The sequence below is a fragment of the Carassius gibelio genome, chromosome B20 (genome assembly GCF_023724105.1).
Source record: "Carassius gibelio isolate Cgi1373 ecotype wild population from Czech Republic chromosome B20, carGib1.2-hapl.c, whole genome shotgun sequence".
NCBI lineage: Eukaryota > Metazoa > Chordata > Actinopteri > Cypriniformes > Cyprinidae > Carassius > Carassius gibelio.
Genome location: NC_068415.1, coordinates 26,913,563 through 26,937,930, shown reverse-complemented (window position 1 = coordinate 26,937,930; position 24,368 = coordinate 26,913,563). Strand labels below are relative to the sequence as shown.

Here is a 24,368-nt window from a genome sequence, read left to right as displayed (position 1 = left end):
ATTATTTATAAGTTAGCATTCTCCAGACTTTCAGATTGTGTTTTACTTTCTACTTACATGCAATTTGTGGTCAAATTGATTTGACTTATGGCCAAATATTTATGATTTATTTTTTCTCTTTCTTTCTTGTACTTATTCACGAGTTACGAAAAATATCATGGCCATTACAATCTAGATAAATACTGATATTTAAGAAGAATATGCCAAAGTACTCGCATTACTAATATTGCACAAAAGTCTTAGCGGAAGTGACTCAATAGCGCTTCATGGTGCAGAATAATTCACTTTTAACCGTTCGGAGTTTCACAAAATCTCATGTTTTATTAAATGCATTTTAGTCGCATAACTATCTTTGAGTTATTAAGCTTTTATTACCGCAGTCAGACGGCTGTTTTCTTTGAGCTTGTTTGCAGCAGGATTTCTGCTCACTTGGACTGCAGATGGACTAAAACACACAAACACACACACACACACACACACACACACACACAAGGCGATATCATTTGACATAGATTGAGTTAGAGTTAAACTGGAGTGTGAACTCATGAAATCAGATGTGAAATATTGAAGTGTTTTAAGTGTTGAAGTGACAGAAGTCTCTGAAGTGCAGTGCGCGAGATTAAACTTGTGTGAAGGGATGGACCAATATGAATCATAAAAAGAGTCTATTTATTGAAGGTAAGACCGGAGCTTTGTGTATTTGTGTTTAGTTGCACCTTTTATTGTGTTTAAAAGTGCTGTTTTGTCTCGTGTTGGTGTGTAAATATATACATATAATCCGTCAGATGTCATTGTGTTTGCGTTAGCGCATGTGCTAAACGAGCAGCTCACTCTGCAAAAATATAAACGTCTGACAAGATTAAACAATAAATATACTTCAGTTAAAGTGTTGTGTATTACATATGTGTAGTGTAAAGGTCTGTCTTCTTGCTAAGGTATCAGTTTGAGTCTATGGATGCTAAAACAGACTTAGGCCTGACGCTATGCGCCGATATAAACAAACTTAAATCATTGAAATATATCTCAACGTACACTTACTCTTTCCAGCTTATCATCAACAATTTATTTATTATAATGTTGTTTTCCTCTCATATGCGAATGACTATATTCTCCTGTTTTCCATCGTAATGTCATTAAAATACATTAAAGGAAAGAATTACATTTATGTTGACTACTCTTGCAAAATATCCCAATATATTTTATAGATAATATCAGATATTTTATAGTTTCTAATTTCTATGCAGTTTTCAAAGCCTTGTCTGAAAAGTGGTTTTGAAAAATGGTTTTAGAAAGCCCCGTTTTCGATAGAAATGTTGTTAGTGTTCACACAAAAATCGTTTGTTCACCAAAAATAGCATTTAATTGATAAAAAAAAAACAGTAATAGTGTAATTGATATTTGACAGAAATAATGTTTCCCATTTTAAGAAATATTTTTTTTGTAGTAGTTCCTTCTGTTTCTCTGTATCTAAGGATTGTCTGATGTGTTCAGAAACAGGGACTTAAATTGCTAAAATGTTGCATTTTCTTCTTGGTTTGGTTCACTTTCAAGGTAAAACTGTTTCAAAATGCATGAAAGAAGATACTTTATACAAGTCTTGTGTGAGTAAAACTGTCCTCTCATTGGTCAGAGTACAACTTTGTTTCTCATCATCCATCGAAAACTTAGTTTAGTGGGCTGATTGTGAATGTAGCCATCGTAATTAACCAGTTAGAGCCTTCATCGGGACATTATTCTTGAAATGCACATTTATGCACATTTAATTCCTTATTCAGCTGTTTTCTAAAGATAATAAAAAATGGATTCCTTTAGCTATCATTTATTTAACGGCTGTGTTCTGATGTGTTTGATAGCTCTGGATAAATATGAGGACAGGGGAGATGGAGGCTTTAAGCAGACCTGGAGGTGTTCCCTCTCAGATGATAGTGAAGACGACAGCAGACACGAGTAAGGTCCTTCAGCACAGAACAGCTTGCATGTGTGCAAATGTGTCTGAAGTTCACTCCATGTCGTGGTCAGTCTGCATGACGTAGTTTTTATCATCAGCACAGTACTAAAGATGCTTTCCTAATAGTAAAAGCATACAGTTGACCAGAAGATACACCCACCATAAAAACATTATGTGAAATAGACTTGGAATTTAATAAGTGTTGGGGAAAGTTACTTTTAAAAGTAATGCATTACAATATTGCGTTACTACATAAAAAAGTAACTAATTACATGGTTACATTTTATGGAAAGTAATGAATTAACGTTACTTTTGCATTACTTGCATATTTGCATTCAGATATGAGCAGTGCTTAATTGTTTTGAATATAAGAAGTTCTGTTTATAACAAATGTAAAAGCCTTTTCACACCAATAAGTGTAATGAATAAACCTCAGTTACTTGAAAAAAGCAATCTGATTAAGTAACTCACGTTATTTGTAATGCGTTACCCTCAACACTGAATATGATAATGTGACCGGAGACTCGAATCAAACACTCCAGGTCAAGCAGTCAAACAATGCAAACTCTTTTGCATGGCTTTTGCATGTGAATACTTTCTAGACAGGCAGAGCTGGGTATTAACCGATTGCATGTGATATGGATTACATAACCAGATAAAAAAATGAAGTACTTGTAATTAATTTAATTACATTTTAAAATACTCAGAATCAGACTATAGTGACTTTTTTTATTGATTAGCTACATATTATTCACTCAGTGGCAATACATTATTCAAATTGATTGATTCTGCCTGGTTTGTCTTTTTTTTTATCTTTTAAAATGTTTCTTTTAAAAATACCCTTTCATATATATACATTCCCAAAGTCTTCCAGTTTTGTGAACATGAACACAAAGAGCTGTCACTGCTCAGGTGCATGCAGAGACCATGCAGCGTTTGACCACTGGATTTGCAAAAATCAAAATCAGTGTTTTCTTTGCTTCTCAACACTGCATCAACTACTGATCACTCAGTTGGTTATTTAACCCTATATTACTATGTCTCTGGAAGGATTTTGAATTTCAAACACATTGAAATGCACAAATTCACCTTATTTCTTATTGCCATGTTATGCAGGGGTTTTCTTTCACCTACTATTTTTACTTGAAGTACCCTTGAGATTTTCAGATAAATATTATGATAATTAGGTATCACAATTGCACGTTCAAGATTCTCTTTGCATTGGTTATTGTTCACATGACATGCAGGTAAACAAATTAAATATTGACTTTTTTTAGTAAATGATTTGATGGATGTTATTTTAAAAGATTTTAATTTAATTTGACATTTTTCTGATTTAATTATTTGCTTTTCATTAAACTCACAAACCCCCTGCGGTTCCTTTACTAAATCCCAGTTTGGAAAACCTTGATAGTTAAAATGCCTAATATTTAATGCAATAACAATGAATGGAATATATTTATCCTATTAAATTCAGTGTTACAAATGGTCCAAAGTAATCAAAAAGTAGTCTGATTATATTAACTGAATTGTGTAATGTATTGCTTTACTAACCACGGTTTTTGTCAGTCAATTTGGAATCAGTAATGGACTACAATTTGTAAGTAATCCCCCCAGCTCTGTGGACACTTGTATCTTAGACTGTGCAGCTAAAAATGCAGCTTTCACCTTTTAAAAACACTTCTTGTGTTTCAACCCCACAACTGTCTGTGTGTCTGGTTTTTCAAAGCAAATACGTGAATAAATGGCCTCTAAATGTGTCTCTTGTTTTCCACTAGCGCCAGCCTTGTGACCATGGAGCGAGTGAGTGGCAAGCAGGAGCTTTCCCCCGAGGGAATGAAGGTATCCACAATCTTCCTGTCCCTCTCAAATGGTCCATTATCTCTCATTTCTTTCAGTTATCTGTCAGTGATTGAGCTCCGGTCCTCTCTGTTTTTCTTTCCTGATTCACCGAGGGTGTGTGTTGTTTTTCTGCTGTAACAGACTTATACCATAATCACATCTCATGGTGCAGTATGGTGTGGGTGGTCTTCTTAAATTTTCATATCACACAGAATCACGATCCATGATCTTCCCAGTTTTAAGAGGCACTATCATGACTTGTCTGTTTGAACAATTTAAAACGCAGTATTGCATTTAACAACAAAAATTATAGTTAACGGAGACTTCTGAAAACGCTGTAGAGCCCATTTTAGTTTGAAAACTCCAGGCTTGTGTTTCAGTGTTAACGGACCAAAACGAAGACTTTTGAAAATGATGTCATGGCTGCACACATTCTCTCTGCGTTCCTGGACGACCTGTAAACTGTAACATCATGCTCATTGTTGTACCCATAGATATGTAGAGGTAGATTCCCCTTTCGACCGCTCCAAGACACATCCGCCATCTAAATAATAGGGAATCTACCTATACATATCTATGGTTGTACATTTATTAATGGTCATGTGACGTAATGGTGACGCATGTTCTCGTTTGTGTAGTGTAGACCGAGATTGTTTCTGAAATGCAGTGAAAATGCCAGTGTAGACCAGGATCGTTTTCATTTTAAAATGCAGTTTTAAAGCTAAAACACACTAATGTAAACAGTAGGGCTGAGACAATAAATCAATGCATTGCAAATCGAGAAATGATTCTGCAGATTGTTCTCTCTTGAATCCATTCTGAGCTTAGTTTTTAACAACAGATGGCACTGCATGGTTTAGAAATAGCCATATTCTGCATGCTTCCAGTTCCTTACACACGCACCACTTGAACCTAAAGTAATCAATCATAAAGGTTGAACGAATTACAAGGATGTTGGCTCTGTTACCTGAATCTTACATCATAAAAGCCAATGTGAAAGTAGATCACAATACTCAGCAAAACACACAAGCACTGTTCTTCATGAGCATTTGCGTGTGTGGTTTAAATCACCTAGAGCACCATCTCCTGTTAAAAACTATGCTCCGAATCGATTCGTGAGAGAATTACAATGCATAACGAAACTCTCAGAATCGATCCACGACTCGCCATGCATCGATTTATTGTCCCAGCCCTAGTAAACAGGGCCTCAGGGGAGATTAAACAAAGTCGTCTGATAAAAAGGGCTGGGTGATAAATTGATAATGATAATTGTCCTTGATAAAACAATATGAACCGTTCGATAAATGTTCAATATAATGTTATGAAGCACTGAGTCACAGTCATACAAGCGCTAAACACCGCTGTAAGATTTACAGACTAGACCGAGATTTAAACTAGTTTACAGCCAGATAAATCAGCGCTGAAATACTGTGTGTAACAATAGAGTGAGAAGAGTTCAATCTACACATTGAAGAGTACACTGTGTTAGTGTCAGAAATGTGGGATATATCAAATTTTATTATATTATTAATGTAGAGATGCACACTTTAGAACATGCCGAAAGTAAGACATTATTTTTTTATAGTAAGACAATTATGTTTCTGGTTTCTAAAACTTTCATTTTGGAGCAAAAATCTGGCGTTAGTTTAAACTTCAAATAAATAAATATGTGACTTTTTTTTAAATAATTAATGATATTAAAAAAAAAGACAAATTTCTCTTGAAAAGGAGCAATAAGAAAATTAGCAAAAGTGCAGATGAGCAGATTCTTTTTTCACTTTAATTGCGATAGCCATAATAAACAGTTTACTTGTGCACGGCATCTTGAATTTGGTGGCCATGTTCATTTTGGTGGCACACTAACATTAATTGTTTGCAGTTTCTGTGTGTTTTTACAATATTCTACACTTTCACAGCATTGCAATGTGTTCTGGAGTCTTTATTTACTGAATGTGTTACCAACATGAAACTAAAACAAAATATCATGATATTAGTTGTGATTTTATTAGATTACTTCAGGATCCAGTTCACTAGTAAATGCTATCTTTTATCACCTTCGTAAAATAACACTTCTTTATGTACTTCAATGTTTTTTGCAGTTCAGTGGAGAAACATAGTCCTAGATTTCCCTGTGTCTTCATATAACATCATCACTTTGTGGGATTGGGGGGAAAGGACCCAAATTGTTAGCAATAAAGTGTAAAGCACACAATTTTCTGGAATGTCATTATGTGATGTAACATATTTTAACCTTTAACATGACTGGAATAGATGTTGTAATACAACATTATTTTGCCCATATGGAGTAACTGTGGTCAGATACGTGTTAATGAATTGATAGTTGTTAGGGTTGGTCTGTTACATTGAGCTGTGACCTTATAACCTGAGCACTCCGATCTGTCTTTGGCAGACTCCATCCATGAAGCGCTTCAGTGCTAATGGGTCAATGGAGACTCATGAACGACGTCCAAATCAGTTAAGGCCACTCAACATAACCGGCAAGCTCAGGTATTGCAATTGTATTGTGTGTGTGTGTGTGTGTGTGTGTGTGTACATGTATTTGAGTTGCATGATTACACTGTAAACTAGGGGTGTAACGGTTCACAAAATTCACGGTTAAAGGGAATCCAAAGTTATAGCTTAAAGGGAATCCAAAGTGCACCCAAACACCAGACCTGTTGGTTACTGGAGGATCTTCTCATTTCTAGTCTGTTAAACGCATTGGCTATTTTGCAACGAGCCTTCAGCGCGTACTGAGTGAGCGAGCGCCTGCTGAGTAGCCTAACATAAACATATAAGATGGTGTTTTTTTCTTCTTCGGGAGTGTCAGGGGCGTTGCCTGTTACGTTGTTTGGGTTATTGGGCTACCTTGTTGAACGCATATCATTATATTTCTTTCTCTCTCTTTTTTTTTTTTTTTCAAATATAATTAATTACTCCAACGAACCGTTCGGTATACATAATGCGTACCGCGTACCGAACCGAAAGCGTCGTACCGAACGGTTCAATACGAATACGCGTATCGTTACACCCCTACTGTAAACCTTGATAATCTCACAGAACTCAAAAAATATTTTGTAACAGATTACACAAAAACATTTAAGTGATGTTTTTAAATGTTTTAAGTTTACATAAACTTAAATGTAATTCCAGTTGCCTTAAATTATCTCAGAGTTATCTTAAATAATTATATTTCTGAACTTATAATCAGGGAGTAATTCACTCATAATTTTATCTATTTTTCAACTCCTATAATGTGGGAAATACACTCAAAATTAGGCTTTTGCTGTCCATCCTCAGTCTAACCACAGGCTCTACTCTTCACCACAACGGTAACACTACAAATCCAACATAACATAAATCTTTGTAAAATCTAATATAACACAACATTTATGTATTAACTTATGTCCCTCTATGTTAATCTTGTGTAAAAACACACAAAATAACACTTAATTTCTAAATTTATTTTCCATGTTTTCTGATGCAAAGCATGCTGGGAACTAGAAAACACAATCATTTTAAGTTCACCTCACTACAACAAACTTTTGAGTTAACAGAACTTATTTAAATTAAGTCCAATGAACTTTCGTTATTATTTGAGTGCAATTAACTAATTTCATTTGATTAATTTCACTGTTCGGTTTTACAGTGTAATCTTATTTAAATTTCTGATTCTCTCAATTATTTAAGGATAATATTTGCCCTCTGGGTAATATTCTAAAAACAATTAATTTTCAGTTGACATTTTTTAGTTATCTTGCATCGGTGACTGCCAGATTTCAAGAGTGTACATCCCCCAATTGGTGCTTTTCCCTTAAGAAGATTTACTTTACTTAAAACTTTTTACTTTACTTTAGAAGCACTTTACTTAAATTCACAACCTGGCAATAATGCACATGAACTAATGAGCTGAAAACAACGGCAAACATGCAAGTTGGAGTTTAGTGATCTGCCCAAATGAAAGTGTAATATGTTTTCTTTCTTGTGGTCATTTGCACTGTTGCGGTGAATAAATCTGTAAGCGAACAACAATTGCAATTGTGGTTGCTTGAATGCAGCATTATACAGTACATATACAATTTATTTGTAAAAAAAAGTTTGTTGAGCTATTCAGAGAAGCTTCTTGTACCATTTTTCATAATGTAAAGAGTGTGTTAATTTACATGATAAACACAATACTAGGGTTGTGACGGTGAGTAAATTTTCCCTCCTGTTAATGGACTTGTGACAACATTAATTGAATGAACAGTGTGCTCTTGCACCCTCAATACCCATGTGCCCTCGAGCAAGGCGCTTGGATGGGTTAAATGCAGAGCACGACTGCAAATGTCACGACTTTCACTTAGAAGTAGATTTCATGTACAAGATCTTTTGGATCTTCATTTGGTTATAAAATTTTTTCTGCACAAAAAGATTGTTTTTAATCCTTTTATTTATATTTAATGTATATACTCGTGTTGATGTTGTTGATGGTCCCCCAGTGAAGCAGCTCATTCAGCGAGTGCGTCTCCGCTCCCGAGTCGAACCAGCTATCTGATAATGAGTCCAGCACCGTCCCAAGGAGTCATGGTTCAGGGGCGGCTCTTCCAGCACGCACAGTTCTCTGCTCCAATCAGAACGCTGGAGCAAAGGTATGGCGCTGGATGAGCCAATAAACAGGCTAACTCCTCTTCAGATGTTTGATATAGATTGAGTGGAAATGCATGCATTGGGAGTAATACTGTCTAGTTAACAGACTGTGACATTTGTTGAGTGGATCTGATGTGTTTCAGAGTCCTTGTGCGGTTTGCCAATGTTTCTCTCCTGTAGATCCGATATGATCCAAAGAGTTGAGCTGGACCGCATTCTTCTCACCTGTCCCCAGACTCCAGGTGAGCAGATGAAGAACTACTGAGTTTTCTCATTTGATTATTTACAGAAAGCAGAAAATATCCAACAGATTGTTGATGTACATTTTCCTATGGCACTGAGAGAATAAGCACGTCAAAATTCAGAAACTGACTGTCTGGTTACTGGAGTTACTTTATGAGCAATCAAGTTAGTACAGTGTTCATTTTGGTCATTTCAGTTAGGTTAGTAGTGATTGATCTGAGATGCTTTGAGTCCTGTGGAGATCTTAGAAGCATTTGATCATATGAAGATGAGTTGAAGCACATGGCTGTTGTTCATCACTAGATTCAGAAGACATCAGTGTAAAGAGGCTCGTCCATCAGAAACGACGGCCCATGAACGATAGTCCTGTTCCTGTGGGCAAACCAGTTGAGGTGAGACCATATCTCTGCACATTCACTGCCTCTGCTTTCAGATGAGGGTAATTCAGAAGACAGATGAGGGTTTCTGAAAGTCTTAATTTGCCCTTGCACCAATAGGGCCCTAAAAAGGTCTTAAATCAGACTAGAAAGTCTTAAAAGAATGACATTCAGGGCAATAGTTGCATGTATTCCAAATCGTCTTTAGTATTTTTGACTTTCTTTTCAAAAAGATACCCAAATAGCCTTTAAACAATGATGCATTTACAAGAGTTGCAAAATGAAGACATTAAGTCTTGTTTTCTTTGAAACTGAACAAAATCAGCTTATGCTTAAAACTAAAAAAAGAACGCAATAAATGCCAGTGGGGTATAAAAACCTTTTCACGGGAATGTGAATTTCATGTTAATTAAAGCAAATGTTTCTTTTCTTTTTCACATAAAACATTGTTATTTTGCTGCTTAAGTAAATGTATCTTGATTTACAAATCTTTAGACATTTGCACTTGGCAACAAGACACAGATTCTGAAGAGCATTGATTTTTTGCTGTGTAATCAGAAGACATAGTCAAAGTTATTTGCATATTTTAGCAATTGAGGGCAAGAGGTATTCAAGCCTGAAGTGATTTTTTTTGTTAGAGTTAGGATATAAATAAATTAATGGAGACAGTATTTTCAAGTTTCGAAGGGTAGATTATACAACTTATTGTGTGCTCCTGTTTACATTTGGAGAACATATAGACAGTTATTCGTCATATTGATAAATACAGATATGAAAACAAAGTGGTGAGGGACCGACAGGTTTTTCCCCCCTGAAAGCCATTTCCTCAGGTGAACAATCGGTTTGTTGTTAAACAACATTACAGTAATCTGTTGAACAAACTGTACTTCAGTCCCTCACAGCTTCGTTTTTATTCCTGTCAGAAATTAAAAACTGTATAACCTTGTGTTTTCTTCAATTTATTCCTTAAATTTTTTTTTTCTTGTTCTTAAAAAGGCCTTAGTCTTACATTCACATTCATAAAACATGCTTATTCGTTTGTGTGTTATATCAAGAGTAAAAGGTGTTTGCATATTTTCAGCAGTTCCTTCAGCCTGATGATTACCTCACAGTTTGTGGTAAATGTAGCCAACCAAGTGAGGACCATGTAAGATGTGACCGCTGTGGTTATATCCTCCCTGCGGAGACTCTTCCTCTTCCTGCTGTGACATCAGCGCTGCTCCCTCGGCCCTCCATTCACTCGCAGCCGCCCACCCTTCAGATACGGACCTCTGGGGGCTGCTCTCAACAGATAGATGTTGTAATGAGTCCATCGGTGCGGATCATGCACGGAGGTATGCTGCTTCCTCACAGTGGAAGACTCGTCGTCACTTCTGGAGGCTCGGTGTGTAATGGATTGAAGCAAGCTGGGGGCAAGAAACATCAGATCACCAAACCATGTGAATTAAATGACCCCAGTAAGTCACACTTTTACATCACAAATCACATTATGGTACAAATGATCAACATTTTAAACATTTGTTGGTTAGGTTTAAGTTAGCCTGCCACTTTAGCAATACCCTTTCATTAAGAAGGACCAAAAGGCACAGTTTAAGTTATCCAAACACTCACTGGCCACTTTATGAACACCTTGCAAGTACCAGGTTGTACACACTCTTGCCTTAAGAACTACCTTCATGGCATAGATTCAGCAATCGATTCAGCAGAAATTGGATGATTAACGAGAAATGTAATTTTTTTGGGGGCGGGATAAAAACAGACATCAGCTAACCATAGACTTTAAAATGGCTTCAAATACATACAGTATATTAGGAAAAGTATTGGGAGACCCTTCTAATGAACAGGATTGACTGCTTTAGTAATTTCAATGAGTACCGATCTTAATGTTTAAGCATATAATTATATTCTAGGGAACTGTGTGATTCTAATTTTATAGCAACAGATTGGACAGGATCCTTCTCTATTCTAACATGACAATGCCTCTCTGTATAAGGCAAAGTTTAAATAAAGAAATGATTGATTCAGATAGTGTGGAAAAACTGGATTGGTCTGCACAAACCCATCTGAACATCTAGGGTGAGAATTTAAATGCTGACCTGGAGCCAAGAACTCCTCAGAGTTTCAACAGAGATGTAAAAAAATTTTTTTTTTGTGCATTACCTATCATGTGTTCCCGGGGAATCGAACCGAAAACCATGCGCTTGATAAGCAATGCTCTACCAATTGAGTTACAGGAACACTATATTAACACATATTAACCATCACAACATAAATGTACTATATTAAGATATATCATGTACTGTTTATTTGTGACTATAGTGAGTTAAAAAGCATTTTTGATCATGCTTAGCCAAAAAGTAAGGGATATGAGATGACAACAGTAATCCAGAATCTGTTTGCCTGTTTTGATGAAAATGCAGTTGTGCTGTCCAGCGACGAGGATGAAGAAAGTGATGATGTCAGCAGCAGTGGGATCGGTAACCGATTAGACAGCGTGTCGCCACGACCTGCTGACTCTGCCCACTCGTCTCCTGCTCCCTCCGGTGGTCGGGTGGAAGCGGCCATTAAAGCAGCTGGTGAACATGAAGACCCTAGCAGTGACTTTTTCACACAGACAAGCCAGAAAAACCTGGTGCCCAGAAGGAAAAGCATGAGAGATCCAGTAAGCAGTGTTACGTCTTAATGCTGTATTTTGGTCAAGTAAAATCAGGGCTTAGTATTTCAGATTTACACTTGCACTGCCAACTGCTACTGAACAATTTTTTCAAACATGTGACACGTGAAAAATCAGCAGAATTTGCATTAATTTACATATATACATATATTACAATATATATATATATATATATATATATATATATATATATATATATATATATATTAGTGGTCAACCGATATATTGCCAAGGCCGATATATCGGCCAATATTTGGCAACTTTCAAATATCGCCATTGGCCAATAAGTTTTTTCTGCTTGGCCGATGTGTTCGAGGCGGGACTCTTATTTTGACGGCGCTTAGAAAGACAACACCCGAGTGTGTAGCTCACATTCTCCCTCTTGTTCGCAGTCATGGTTAACAGTTCTGTCTAATACAGAAAGAAGTCTGTCTAATAATCAGAAATAATGGTTAAACAAATATTTATGTATACAAAAAAGTATTGTAATGATTGCTTTTATATTATTTGTAATAGAAAGGCAAACATTATTAGTGGTCGACCTATGTTGGACAATATTTGGCATTTTCTAAATATCGGCATCGGCCAATAAGTTGTTCTGCTTGGCTGATGTGTTCAAGGCAAAAATGATTGTAACGATTGCTTTTATATTATTAATAATGGAAAGTCAAACATTAAAATACTTTCTCGTTTGCCATCAGCACTAAGCAAATATGCATTTATATAATTTAAACAAATCTTTGAATGGCTAATGAACATTTAATATCACAAACCTTGCAAACTTATTCAAATCCAGCTGTGATATGTATGATCACCTGATTAAAATTGGAGCGGCATTTAATAAACAGAACCGTAGATCACTGACAAGCTACGCAGTATTGCATTCATTATCCCAGATGAATCGCCTTTGATAATGAACACTATATTGCGTAGCTGGTATGTGATCTACGGCTCTATTAAATGCCGCTCCAATTACAAGCAGGTAATGGTGATTTAACAGTAATCATGGAACCATATTTACTGACTAGATGTGCATGATCATATCGTTAGATATATCGCCCAGTCCTAATGTTAACTAATGTTAAGTGTGAATTAACAATAATCAAAACACTTTCAAACAATATCTTGGACATGTTAAACAGTCCAGATTAGAATGAAAAAAAAAGTTTGAAAATAAATAGCCCATTAATTCCAAATATTTAAGTATTTGGCGCTGTGATGAACATCACAGCGAATATCACAAATCAGAATGGCTATTTAAGATTATTTAAATATGGTTTAGAAAGTAGTGCAGCTGCTTTATTTATGGGTTTCCCAGGGTAAGGGCTGCATTTTCTGCAGTTAAGCTATCTGCTGTCAGAGAGTGAATGTGCTTTCATTCAGCGCGTCTCTCACGTGTACCTCCATGTGTTTTTCATGCGTGCTTGTTTATTTATTTTTTATATGAAAGACAAGAAAAGGGCTAGTATTAGTTGATTAAGTGCTGGCATCTTTCGATGTTTATTGAAAATGAGTAAAGACTCAGCTGTACGAATTGAGATTGGGAGGTCATTCCACCAGCTGGACACAGTCCAGGAAAAGGTCCGTTAGAGTGATTTTGAACTTCTTTGGGATGGCACCACAAGGCATCGTTCACTTGCAGAGTGCAAACTTCTGGAGGGCACATAAGATTGACTAGTGAGTTTAGGTATGTTGGTGACGTGCCAGTGGTCGTCTTGTAGGCAAGCATCAGTACCTTAAATTTGATGTGAGCGGCTACTGGTAGCCAGTGTAACCTGCTGAGGAGTAACAGGAGCTTTTTTTGGCTCATTGAAGACAACCCTCGTCTTCAACCCTGCATTCTGGATCAATTGCAGAGGCTTGACAGTACATGCAGGAAGGCCCGCCAGGAGAGCATTACAATAGTCCAGTCAAGAGGGAACAAGAGCTTGGACAAGAAGTTGGGTGGCTTGCTCTAACAGGAAGGGTATAATCTTCCTAATGCTGTATAAGGCAAATCTGCAGGACCGGGTCGTTGTAGCAATGTGGTCTGTGAAGCTTAACTGATCCATCACAACTCCTAGGTTTCTGGCATGTACTCGAAGGAGTTATGTTTGACGAACCCATCTGTATAGAGAAGTTGTGATGGTTAGCTGGAAACACCAGGAGTTCTTTCTTCATAAGGTTAAGCTAAAGGTGATGGTCATTCATCCATAGGGGTGCTCCGATCACGATCGGCCGATCGTTATGCGCATCTCGGCTCTGTGTAGTAACAGCTGCTCTATGTGAAACCACGCACCTGATGGAATTAACCGCTGATTAGAGAGCCGGCTTTACTGACGAGATGCGCATTAACGATCGGCCGATCGTGATTGAAGCACAACTATTCATCCAGCTAGAAATGTCACTCAGACAGGCTGAAATGCGAGCAGCTACCGTCGGGTCATCTGGTTGGAATGAGAAGTAGAGTTGAGTGTCATCAGTGTAGCAGTGATAAGAAAAGCCATGCTTCTGAATGACAGATCCTAATGACGTCATGTAGATGGAGAAGAGAAGTGGTCCAAGTACTGAGCCTTGAGGAACCCCAGTAGCAAGGTGTTGTGACTAGAAACATCACCCCTCCAAGACACACTGAACGATCTGTCAGAGAGGTAGGACTTAACTCACAGGAGTGCTGTTCCAGAGATGCCCATCTTTCTGAGGGTGGACAGAAGAATCTGGTGATAAACAGTGTCAAAAGCAGCAGACAGGTCCAGTAGTGAGTACTGAGGATATTGAAGCTGCTCTTGCTAGTCGCAGGGCTTCAGTAACCGAGAGCAGAGCAGTCTCAGTTGAGTGGACACTTTTGAAGCCAGATTGGTTGCTGTCCAGGAGGTTGTTCTGTACAAGGAACATAGAGAGCAGGTTTAACACTGCTCACTCAAGTGTCTTTGCAATGAATGGAATAAGGGATACCGGCCTGCAGTTTTCAAGAAGCGCTGGATTTAGAGATGGTTTCTTGAGCAGTGGGCTTACCCGAGCCTGCTTAAATGCTGAGGGAAATGTTCCAGAGTGAAGAGAAGAGTTGATAATAGGGATGCACCGGTTGACCGGCCATAAATCGGAACCAGCCGTTTTTTGCTTAAAATACGTGATTTTTGGCCTTTTTTTGGCCGATTTTTCCGGAAGGTGCGCCCGCGTACACAGACTTCATTGTAATCGTTCGCTATGTCATTTGTGTGGAAGTATTTCGAAATCTGTGCGTAGGACATGGTCAGCCGATCAGCACTGGATACGCAAAGCTTCATGTCCTGCACAGATAGCAGGAAGCGAACAGCCGTTGGTGTCATGCCGCACAAATAAGAGTCCCTTTTCTGCGCGCACTGAAGCTGTGCAAGCATATACTGTACTGGTCCACTCCCTGCACACGATTACACCGTGAAGAGAAGTTCAGACCGATCAACTTCTCATGTGTTGGTTGAGAAACGAAATGGACTAAACTGTGACAATTTTTTTTTTTTTTGTAAATTAGAACTTGCATACACGTTTGAAAAGCCAGAAATAAAAGTCAGTTCTGTATAGGATGATTATTTTTATTTTACCTTAAATAAGGTGTGACTTAATTTAATAAAAAAATCACCTGCTGTAGCACACTGAGAAAAAGTGTTTCATTCATCCAATTAAAACATTTTAGGGTAATTTTTAACTCAAGTTAAAAAAAAAAAATATGTGAATCATTAAAAAACTTTGCATCTTTGTTTTATTCGCACCAACATTATTTGATTTTAACATTTTTGAATAATCTATTTATATAGCATACTTTTATTTAGTCTCACTGGTAAAGACCTTTTTTTTTTCTAAACCAAATTTAAAAACTAAAATACTGAATGCTGATTAAGAAACCTCATATTGAATGTGTGTTGATTGTGTTGTTTGGATTGTAGAACTATGCAGTTATTGTCTTTAATTTTACATGGTTACAGTTAATCTTTAATTTTAAGGCTAGTTCTCTGTAGTTTCAACCCAATTCAAAAACAAAAGCTAAATGCTGATGTCTGTACCATCTATGTTTGTACTGAATGTAGGCTACTTACTGTGCAGTTACTGCTGTTAATTTCAGATGGTTGCAGTTATTGTTTATAATAGCCAAAAGCCAGTTTGGCCTATTAAATACGAAATATCTGGTTTATGAACACTTTCCTTCTTTCTTGTTTGTTGCTTAAAGATAAAATTAAAAAGAAAACGGAAATCGGTATCGGAATTGGCCAGTTTGCTTGTAAAAAAATCTGTATCGGAATCAGCCATGAAAATCATGATCGGTGCATCCCTAGTTGATAATGTGAGTAAGTGAAGGTATGACTGAAGAAGAGATCGGAGCCACAGCGCGTGTAGATGAGGTCCAGTTGGTTGCCTTAGTGGAGAGGGCTGCGGGAGTGGCAGTGTCTTCAGGTTTGATCCAAGTCTAGTAGTAGAGGTCAGAGGGACAGGTCGTAGGTTTGTCGGATAGTTCTTCCTTCGACGTACATTGTGTGCTCTCTGAGTGTTAGTAGTGATAGTAGGGATCTGAAAGCATATAGTGACTACAAGTGACCTAAATAAGTATTTGAGAACAAGCTATACAAAAAGTAAAGAAAGGTGAGAAAAGCAATACTCAAGTGCCTTGTCGGTGTCCTTGCTCGGTGGAGTCGCGCAGGTAGAGTCGATTGTTTTTACACTCGTCGGTCTTCACAGGAGGGCTTCCGCTGCCATGGTGAAAACTATCGCTTTTATATTGGCCTGATTACCTGTGATTGAAGTCAGCTGGCCATGCCTCACTATTTAGCAGACCTAAACTGGGCAGGCCCACGAAACCAAGCCCCACTTCAGCACGTGTTTACCAGGGTAAGACACACAGTAAATAGTAAATAAACCAAAGTTTCCTAGAAATGACGATCACGCAGTAGTCTAATGAGAAAACGAGGCAAAACACTTACAAACTGCTGTCCTTATCTGTTGCTCGACTTTTTCCCAGTTGATGGGAATAGTATTCTTAAAATGCATTCCAAATTCTGAATAATTTGTAGTGTATAATTATTTACGGTATTTAGAAGTGCCCACAGTAACAATATCGTGCACATTCATTACCGTAATATATCACATTACCGGCACATGTCTATTGTATGTAGAGTGTGTAGGTATATATTATATTATAAATCTGTGATAAACTCTTATATCAATGACATGGCAGATAGAATGGGATAAATGTCATGAAAATAAGTTATATTGAACATATAATATATATATATATATATATATATATATATATATATATATATATATATATATATATATATATATATATATTTACAAATTTTACATTTAGATAATATGACCAAGTTGTTTTTACAAGGTGTCTTCTAGGTCATACATTTGATTGGATTGTACTGTTTTTAATGTAAAAAGACAACAGTTTTATTCAGAGGTGTGTATAAATGATTTATTTATAAATGTATCACCTGAGTGTATTTTAGATTTTTTTGTCTAGTGTACATCTGAAATCTCTTTTATAACCTTTTGTTAATTGTATACCTTCTATAATTTATTCAGAGACCACTGTGAAAAATAGCCTTGATGTTGGCATGGCATTAAAAAGTGAATAAATAAATAATATATGTAACTTATTATTCTCTTGTAGTTTGGGAACACTGTGTGTGAAGATCCCTGTCCTAAGAAGAGGAAAATGGATCAGAAGATGAAGCTGAGCAGTATTATTCTGGGCTGCAGGAGCGTAAGGATCGGTACTCTGCGCAGGATGGTCACCAAACCTGTTGTGGTGAGATCAACCAAAAACCTGATTCATCTCACCTGCAGGGTCTGCAATTGAGATTTCGTTGTTTAACCTTTTTTTATATATACAAAATTATCTTCTTGCCATTTATTGCTGTTAGTTCTTGAACATCTAAATTATTCTGCAAGTTATGCAGCTGATGTGTCCATCAAAAACACTCAGATTAGTTATTTTTTGGATGCTGTCTACATAATTGTCCATAAATAAGATTGCTTGTTACTGGAGGTATGTTATAATTATTCACCTAAATTAGAGTTAAACCAATTGTGGATTTTATAGATACTTGGGGCATAATGTTCTCCATCACGGTGACTGATTTCCGGCGTGCTGCATTTGGCTGCGGAAAAAAATAATCCTACATAAAAAAAAATTCTTGTTTTGAGTCCATGAGTTCACCTACCAATGGTTTGAGAGGAGCAGCTTTCACTCTCAACCAAACTAACACTACTAGCCAATCAGAACGTTTTGCTCTTATAAACATGAGATGCACATAATAGTATTCAATTGCAGAGTTGCAGCCCTGATGAATGGAGAAGCGCAATTATATATGTACACATATATTTTACATTACTGTGAATGTGAATTTACGTTCATCTGGAAAAACAGTGTGCATTGTCTCACTAGAATTATAACGTAAATAATTTATAAACCATTGCCAGCACAGGAGAATACATAAACCTATGTCGAAATATGCCAAAATATGTCGCGATTTCAAAATAAAAGTTTCTGCCTGTGGCCAAATATTAAAATGTAATGGACAGAGGTGGAAAGAGTACAAAAATATTCTACTCAAGTAACGTGAGTAAATGTAATTCGTTACTTTCCACCCTGGTAATGGATTTAAACATCATTTAATCACGCTGTAAAGTTAAATGTCAGCAGGCCGTTGGTGCCCTCTACAGGTATTTGTTTTAATACATAATGTACTTAAGTTGGTTATGTTCATATTATGGCATATTAAATTATTTATTTTAACAGTGTTGTTTAATACAGTCATGTAATTTCTTGGTTTTGATATCATATTTGAGCCAAATATTATTACCTCATCGTTAGTTTAAATGTATGTAAATGTTTATATGTAGTTTTTACCTTAAGTTTTTCACTTAGGTCTGTTTCTTAAAAATAGGATTAAAATATTGTCTTCTTTTAGTGAACCAAGTATCTGTACTTTCTCATCTCGTGAGCTAAGTGTATTGTCACACACATCGTGTCGATGAGCAGTGATATAGCTCATTTTCCAAGTGCTTTCATTCTTCAGGTCAAGCATTTACTCATGAAAAAGAAAATCAGTTTGAATAAAGAAAGCAATAACTTTGCCATAGTATCATTTCAAATGTTAAAGTTGCTGCAGTCATTGCATGTGGATTATTTTTTTGTTTTTGTTTTTTTTTGCTTTAACCCCTGGACACTGGTAACTAATCTGTCTAATATACAGTAGTGATAAATCACACGATTTGTTTTGTAAAATTTGTAAAATCGATAATATGGAAGTAAACCATGTAAAATAGTGCATAGAATAGAAAAACATATATATATATATATATATATATATATATCTCAGTGATGCGCGGGTTGATCCAAAATGAGTGAGTCATCCAAAAACGTTTTTAATTATATTCGGGTCGTGGTCGGTGGCGTTTGCAATAAAGATCAAATAAACCTTTGTAATTTATATAGTACTAGACACAATTTTGAAATACATGGGCCTTAACTTTATTGGCTGAATAACTGGCGCGAAGATGACGCATGAGCTCAGTCTGCAAGAAGAGAAGGAGGTTGTTTTATAGAAAACTCTTTTTAAAAGATTTTCGTTTTGTATAAATTGTATCTTAATTTTGATCAATGTTTTATCAGTCAATTGACCGTATTTAATAAATAAGAAGCAAATAAATAGCAGACAATGTAATGAGGCGCCGACACGATCACTTGCATTGCATGTGAACTGGAGGACGCCAAAACTCAGCTTGTGCCTCACAGATTTGAGAAATATAGGCTATATATTACAGAAAGCTTGAAATGTCTATTTTAAAAGAAAATATTCAAACCAAAATAAATAGGCTACTCTCTGATTATGTAGACTAATCCATATGAAATGTGCATTTCTCTCTGATGTTCATGGCGAGTCTGCATCGTCAACTGCATCTTTGCAACGACACAAAAAACACTAGTTTATTACTAAACAATTACTTTTTAGTACAAGTCATGAGTTTAATGATGATTTTTTTTTTATCATTCTGAACAAAATTAGAATATATTTAGGTTTTTTTTGTTGTTGTTTTTTTTCATATAAATGCAGCATTCAAAGAACAATCATTGTAAACTATTTTGTAAAGATTTTTTTTTTCTGATAACCAGTTGTTGCTTTCTGTTCAGTCAGCCTCTAACATAAATATACGTTACATCTAGTGTATGTTTTCTTTGTGAGAATTGTATTAATTGTGGGTTTTTCTCTTCTAGTTTACAGTGGAAAACATACAGCTGGAGACAGAAGGTAAAAATTCAAGTAGAAAGCAATGTTACACGTGGTTCATTCATTTTGTGTAAAATAAGACCTCTTGAGTTGTGGTTTGCTTGCCGTGGTGTTGTGTTTGAAGGTGCTGATGTGAGTATGTTGGAGAGTGTTTTCTTGCGGTCGTCGGAGCTGACCAGATGTGAGTGGTGTACCGTCAAGAAGCTGCCGGTCCTGTTTCTGCAGACCACAGAAGAAGAGTGCCAGCGATTACAGACTCAGCTGCAGATGTGTCAGGACGAGGGAGGAGTGTGGTACGACTGCAGCGGCAACAGTGAGTGTCAGGACCTTACGTCACGTTACGCTCTGTATAAAGCTAGGAGCACCTTCTAATCAATAATTAAAAATTCTGATCAAAAATGTACCTTCCCATTATGAGGTGCTATTTGACTCCTTTAAATGATTTGCAGGGAATTTTGTTTTAACCTTTGTAATGGCATTTTTCTAACTTTATTATCATCTTGTGTTCTCAGTTCAAAACAGTGTTAATTTTGACACGAAATTTTAATTTAGTTTTAGTCTTAGTCTTTTGACTATAATTCTTTTTAGTTTTAGTCAAGTTTTAGTCATCTGATTTGTTTTAATTTTAGTCTTATTTTAGTCGACTAAAATTGCTTGGTATTTTAGTCGACTAAAATTGCTTGGTATTTTAGTCGACTAAAATAAGACTAAAATCAATAACAGATTTACTAGACAATTTTTTACAGCTGGTATAGGAAACAAACTTAACCAAAATATATAAAACACAAATTCAACTTTATTTCAACACAACTGTGTCTTTATTTCGATTCAAAAGCTTTTATGCAGCAACAAACACTGTCATGATACTGTAAACAATAACTAGCTGCCAATTGACCATCAATAAAAGAAAAATAATGTTAGGTCCAGGACCTTAAAGCTTACAGCTGAGCTGAACAATAAGTGCATACATTTAAAGTAAATATTTAATAAGTTGGCAGCTAGGTGGATAAAAAAAGTAACAAGATTTTATAAGGTATTCATTTGTCTAGCAATATTGTATGTTTTAAATACTACATTATTGCTAGATTTGTATGTATAATGATAGGATGTGAACATTCATGTTTCACATGACTAATATAGAAATATTTGTGATATTGTCAACAAGTAGAACATTATAAAATATACTAAACATTAGTATTAATCAAATGTATTTATCATGATATTACGTATTAGTATTGTGCTCGCATTTAATTTGAAGAAGGGGCTATTTTACAGTACTTTTCAGTTCGTAATATTTAATGCTACAACATCTACGCACTGCACTATTCCAATTTTGCTTAGCTCAATAAACAAAAGAACATCGTTGTGAAATTACATTTCAGAAAATGTCCGGGTGGCTCGTCTGTAAATGTCTTTTCAAATTGGTTGTGTTCTTGCCACGAATGAGCACTCTGCGTGCTTTACACTTTGTTTTGTTTTGTTCGTCGTCAAACGTGAAGTGAGCTGTGGACATTTTGTCGCTCTTTTAGACAGTAGGGACTTTAAGCAACAGCTGCGAATGGAACGGCTACAGCGACCGGAAGTTTGCCGTCACACCGCTGTAGCCAAGAACGTAAAAGTCACTAAGCAACGGTAAAACAGAACAGCGCAACGCAGCATTAATTCATTTATTGAGATCCAAAAAAATATATAATTTAAAAAAGCAGGAGAAGGATTGCTTTTGGCGTTAAATGACAATCTTTTGTCAGAAGAGGAGTTTTTAATATTGTATGATGTAAATAAGTCTAAAAACATAACATTTATTTACCTAACCTCTCACGTTGTAGCGACTCTGGCAAATCAGCTGTTCTCCCGTAGTAGACCGTTAAATTAGAACGTCACAAAGTAGCAGTTAAATTCGCGCAGGCGCAATACAACGCCAGAATGGCGTTGCCGTTCCACCAGAGGCTGTTGCTTAAAGTCCCTATCACCTCTTCGAATGCCGACTTCCCGGGAGCTCATAAAAACTGAAAACCTTCGCTTCACGTCTCAATAAGTCAGGCTCTGAATGGTTCTCTTCTCTCATGCAGTCTGTTCTTGTTTGCCGGTTCTTTTGCTCATTCCTCGCATCTCTCCCGTCTGCTGATTTGATTTTCGTCACAGTCTATTTTCGTCTCGTCCTTTATTCGTTGACGATAATGTCAATCAATTTAGTCATAGTTTTAGTCTCCATCAGTGCCTTCTATTTTAGTTTTCGTTTCGTTTTCGTCGGCAAAAATATATTCGTGACGAAAATAATGACGAAAATATTTAGTCAATGAAATTAACACTGGTTCAAAAAAAGTTTTTTATTGTAACATTTCTAATTAAAACAACAGAATTGAAACAAGTAGAATAAGATTAAGTTACCAATCAAATGAAATCAGTATAGAAGCCACAGAGTCGGCAGATGGTAGGTAGGTGCTTTTCAGGCATTTAATGATTCTCAGAAGGTCGCATGACTGCAATTATATTCATAAATTCATGTTGGGGTTAATTTTTTAAATAACATTTTAATTCAGAAATATTAAATGATTGAAATAACAGAAAATCACAAAAACAAAGCATATATTCAAACAACTTTTGAAAACGCCCTTTACACTCATCGTCCCCTGTATTCTCATTCATATAAAATTGTTTTGACAAAAAATAAAAAATAAAATCGACTTCATCTTTAAAGGTCATTTGAAAAACGACTCAAAAATTTCAGAGAAAAGCTTTTCTTTGAAAATGATACTTGCTTAAAGTTTCACCCAGTGTAGGGTTGCAGAAAATACTGTTAAATATGACAGATGTTCTGTGCGTCTATGAATGAATATGTCATTTACTGCCCACATGCTGAAGTATTTTCAGCCTCTGCCGCCTCAGTATAGTAGTACACAAACACATAAACTCTCTAGAACTTCTCTAAGAGTCACTTCATGAGCATTTTACAGTTCTTAAAAAAACTATCATCTTCATATATACAAACAGAAAGAAACGTAAAGACCTTCACAGCAACCCGTCAAAATATAAACTCTGACAGAAATATCACTATGTAATAATGATAGAACTGCTACTAATAATACAATTATTAAAAAAGTATTTTTAAGAAATATTTACCAGACAAATTATTTTAGTAGAAAATTTAAATATACAGAAAAAATTAAATGGTAATAAATTCATATTCGTTATTAAATCAATTACCGTATTTTCCGGACTAGAAGTGGCACTTTTTTTCATTGTTTGGCTGGTCCTGCGACTTATAGTCAGGTGCTACTTATTTATCAAAATTAATTTGACATGAAACAAGAGAAATGAACCAATAGAAAACATTACTGTCTCCAGCCACTAGAGGGCGCTCTATGCTGCTCGTGCTCCTGTAGTCTACACTGAAAACATAGAGCACCCTCTCGCGGCTGGAGACGGTAATGTTTTTTCTCGGTGCTCGGTTATAAATAAATGCGACTTATAGTCCAGTGCGACTTATATATGTTTTTTTTTCCTTGTCATGACATATTTTTGGACTGATGCGACTTATACTTAGGTGCGACTTATAGTCCGAAAAATACGGTAAACTGATATTTTTTTTCATTACAGTTAAATTAAACCATCAACGGAAACACAGAATTTGGTAAAAGTAAAACATTTAAAGGGGCTTTAAAATGTTTTTTTGACTAATGAAATCTAATTTAACCATTCAAACTGTTCTGAGTGATTGGGAAAAAACTGAATCCATAAACAGAACTTAAATGGATTTCATTGGGCCCTACTGATGATGCGAAACTCTGATTTTAAGATCTGACTTACTGACATAGGACACTGTCCAAAACACTTTCTTTTGGTAGTGATTTTGTTTCTGGAGGACTTTATGCTCTTGATTTCTTTTGGTTCTGTTGGTTATTTTATTGGTTGTATTTGAACTTGAACATCTTACTCCTTTCTTTTTTGTTGATGCTCTCCAGATGATGAGAAGTATATTGTATTGATATTCGAGAGTGGCCCCTCATTGCAAGAGGAGATGATTCTGGAGGATATCCTTGCTGAAATCGGCAGAAACAACAATCTGTCAGATTTCCCCAAGATGATCAGTTTTGAAGAGGCCAACAGTCGACTGCTTGAGTACAATAAAGCCTCCATAGACAAAGAAAAGGTGATTTATGTTGCGCTCAGTCATGATAATTATGACTTGATGCGTTTTATTCTCCTGTATGAAAGGAGCCAATGTTTGTCCTTCACCTCAGGTTAAAGGAGTTCGAGCTGCACCTTGTGCATCGACAGGGGTGCGAACACGCATGTCTGCTCGGCTCCAGGAGTACTGTGAAGAGGACGATGAGATGACAGAGCTCCAGCCAACCTTCACTGGTCCTATCATAAAGTAAGACCCAACACATCAGCTGTAT

At 36.2% G+C, this 24,368-nt stretch overlaps 1 protein-coding gene across 1 annotated transcript in view; it reads left to right on the top strand.

Annotated features, from left to right (window-relative positions):
- The first annotated feature begins 246 nt into the window (after positions 1 to 246).
- The window catches only part of LOC127984076 (sentrin-specific protease 6), a 33,710-nt gene continuing 9,588 nt past the window's right edge, over positions 247 to 24,368 (top strand). The window contains exons 1-14 of the mRNA XM_052586548.1: positions 247 to 678; positions 1,854 to 1,947; positions 3,727 to 3,790; positions 6,201 to 6,298; positions 8,272 to 8,421; positions 8,600 to 8,661; positions 8,966 to 9,054; positions 10,121 to 10,496; positions 11,460 to 11,701; positions 17,346 to 17,483; positions 19,956 to 19,989; positions 20,093 to 20,281; positions 23,931 to 24,118; positions 24,210 to 24,343. Coding sequence (XP_052442508.1) covers positions 648 to 678; positions 1,854 to 1,947; positions 3,727 to 3,790; positions 6,201 to 6,298; positions 8,272 to 8,421; positions 8,600 to 8,661; positions 8,966 to 9,054; positions 10,121 to 10,496; positions 11,460 to 11,701; positions 17,346 to 17,483; positions 19,956 to 19,989; positions 20,093 to 20,281; positions 23,931 to 24,118; positions 24,210 to 24,343 — 1,889 coding nt within the window. The 5' untranslated portion in view covers positions 247 to 647. The remainder of the gene's footprint in view (positions 679 to 1,853; positions 1,948 to 3,726; positions 3,791 to 6,200; positions 6,299 to 8,271; positions 8,422 to 8,599; positions 8,662 to 8,965; positions 9,055 to 10,120; positions 10,497 to 11,459; positions 11,702 to 17,345; positions 17,484 to 19,955; positions 19,990 to 20,092; positions 20,282 to 23,930; positions 24,119 to 24,209; positions 24,344 to 24,368) is intronic.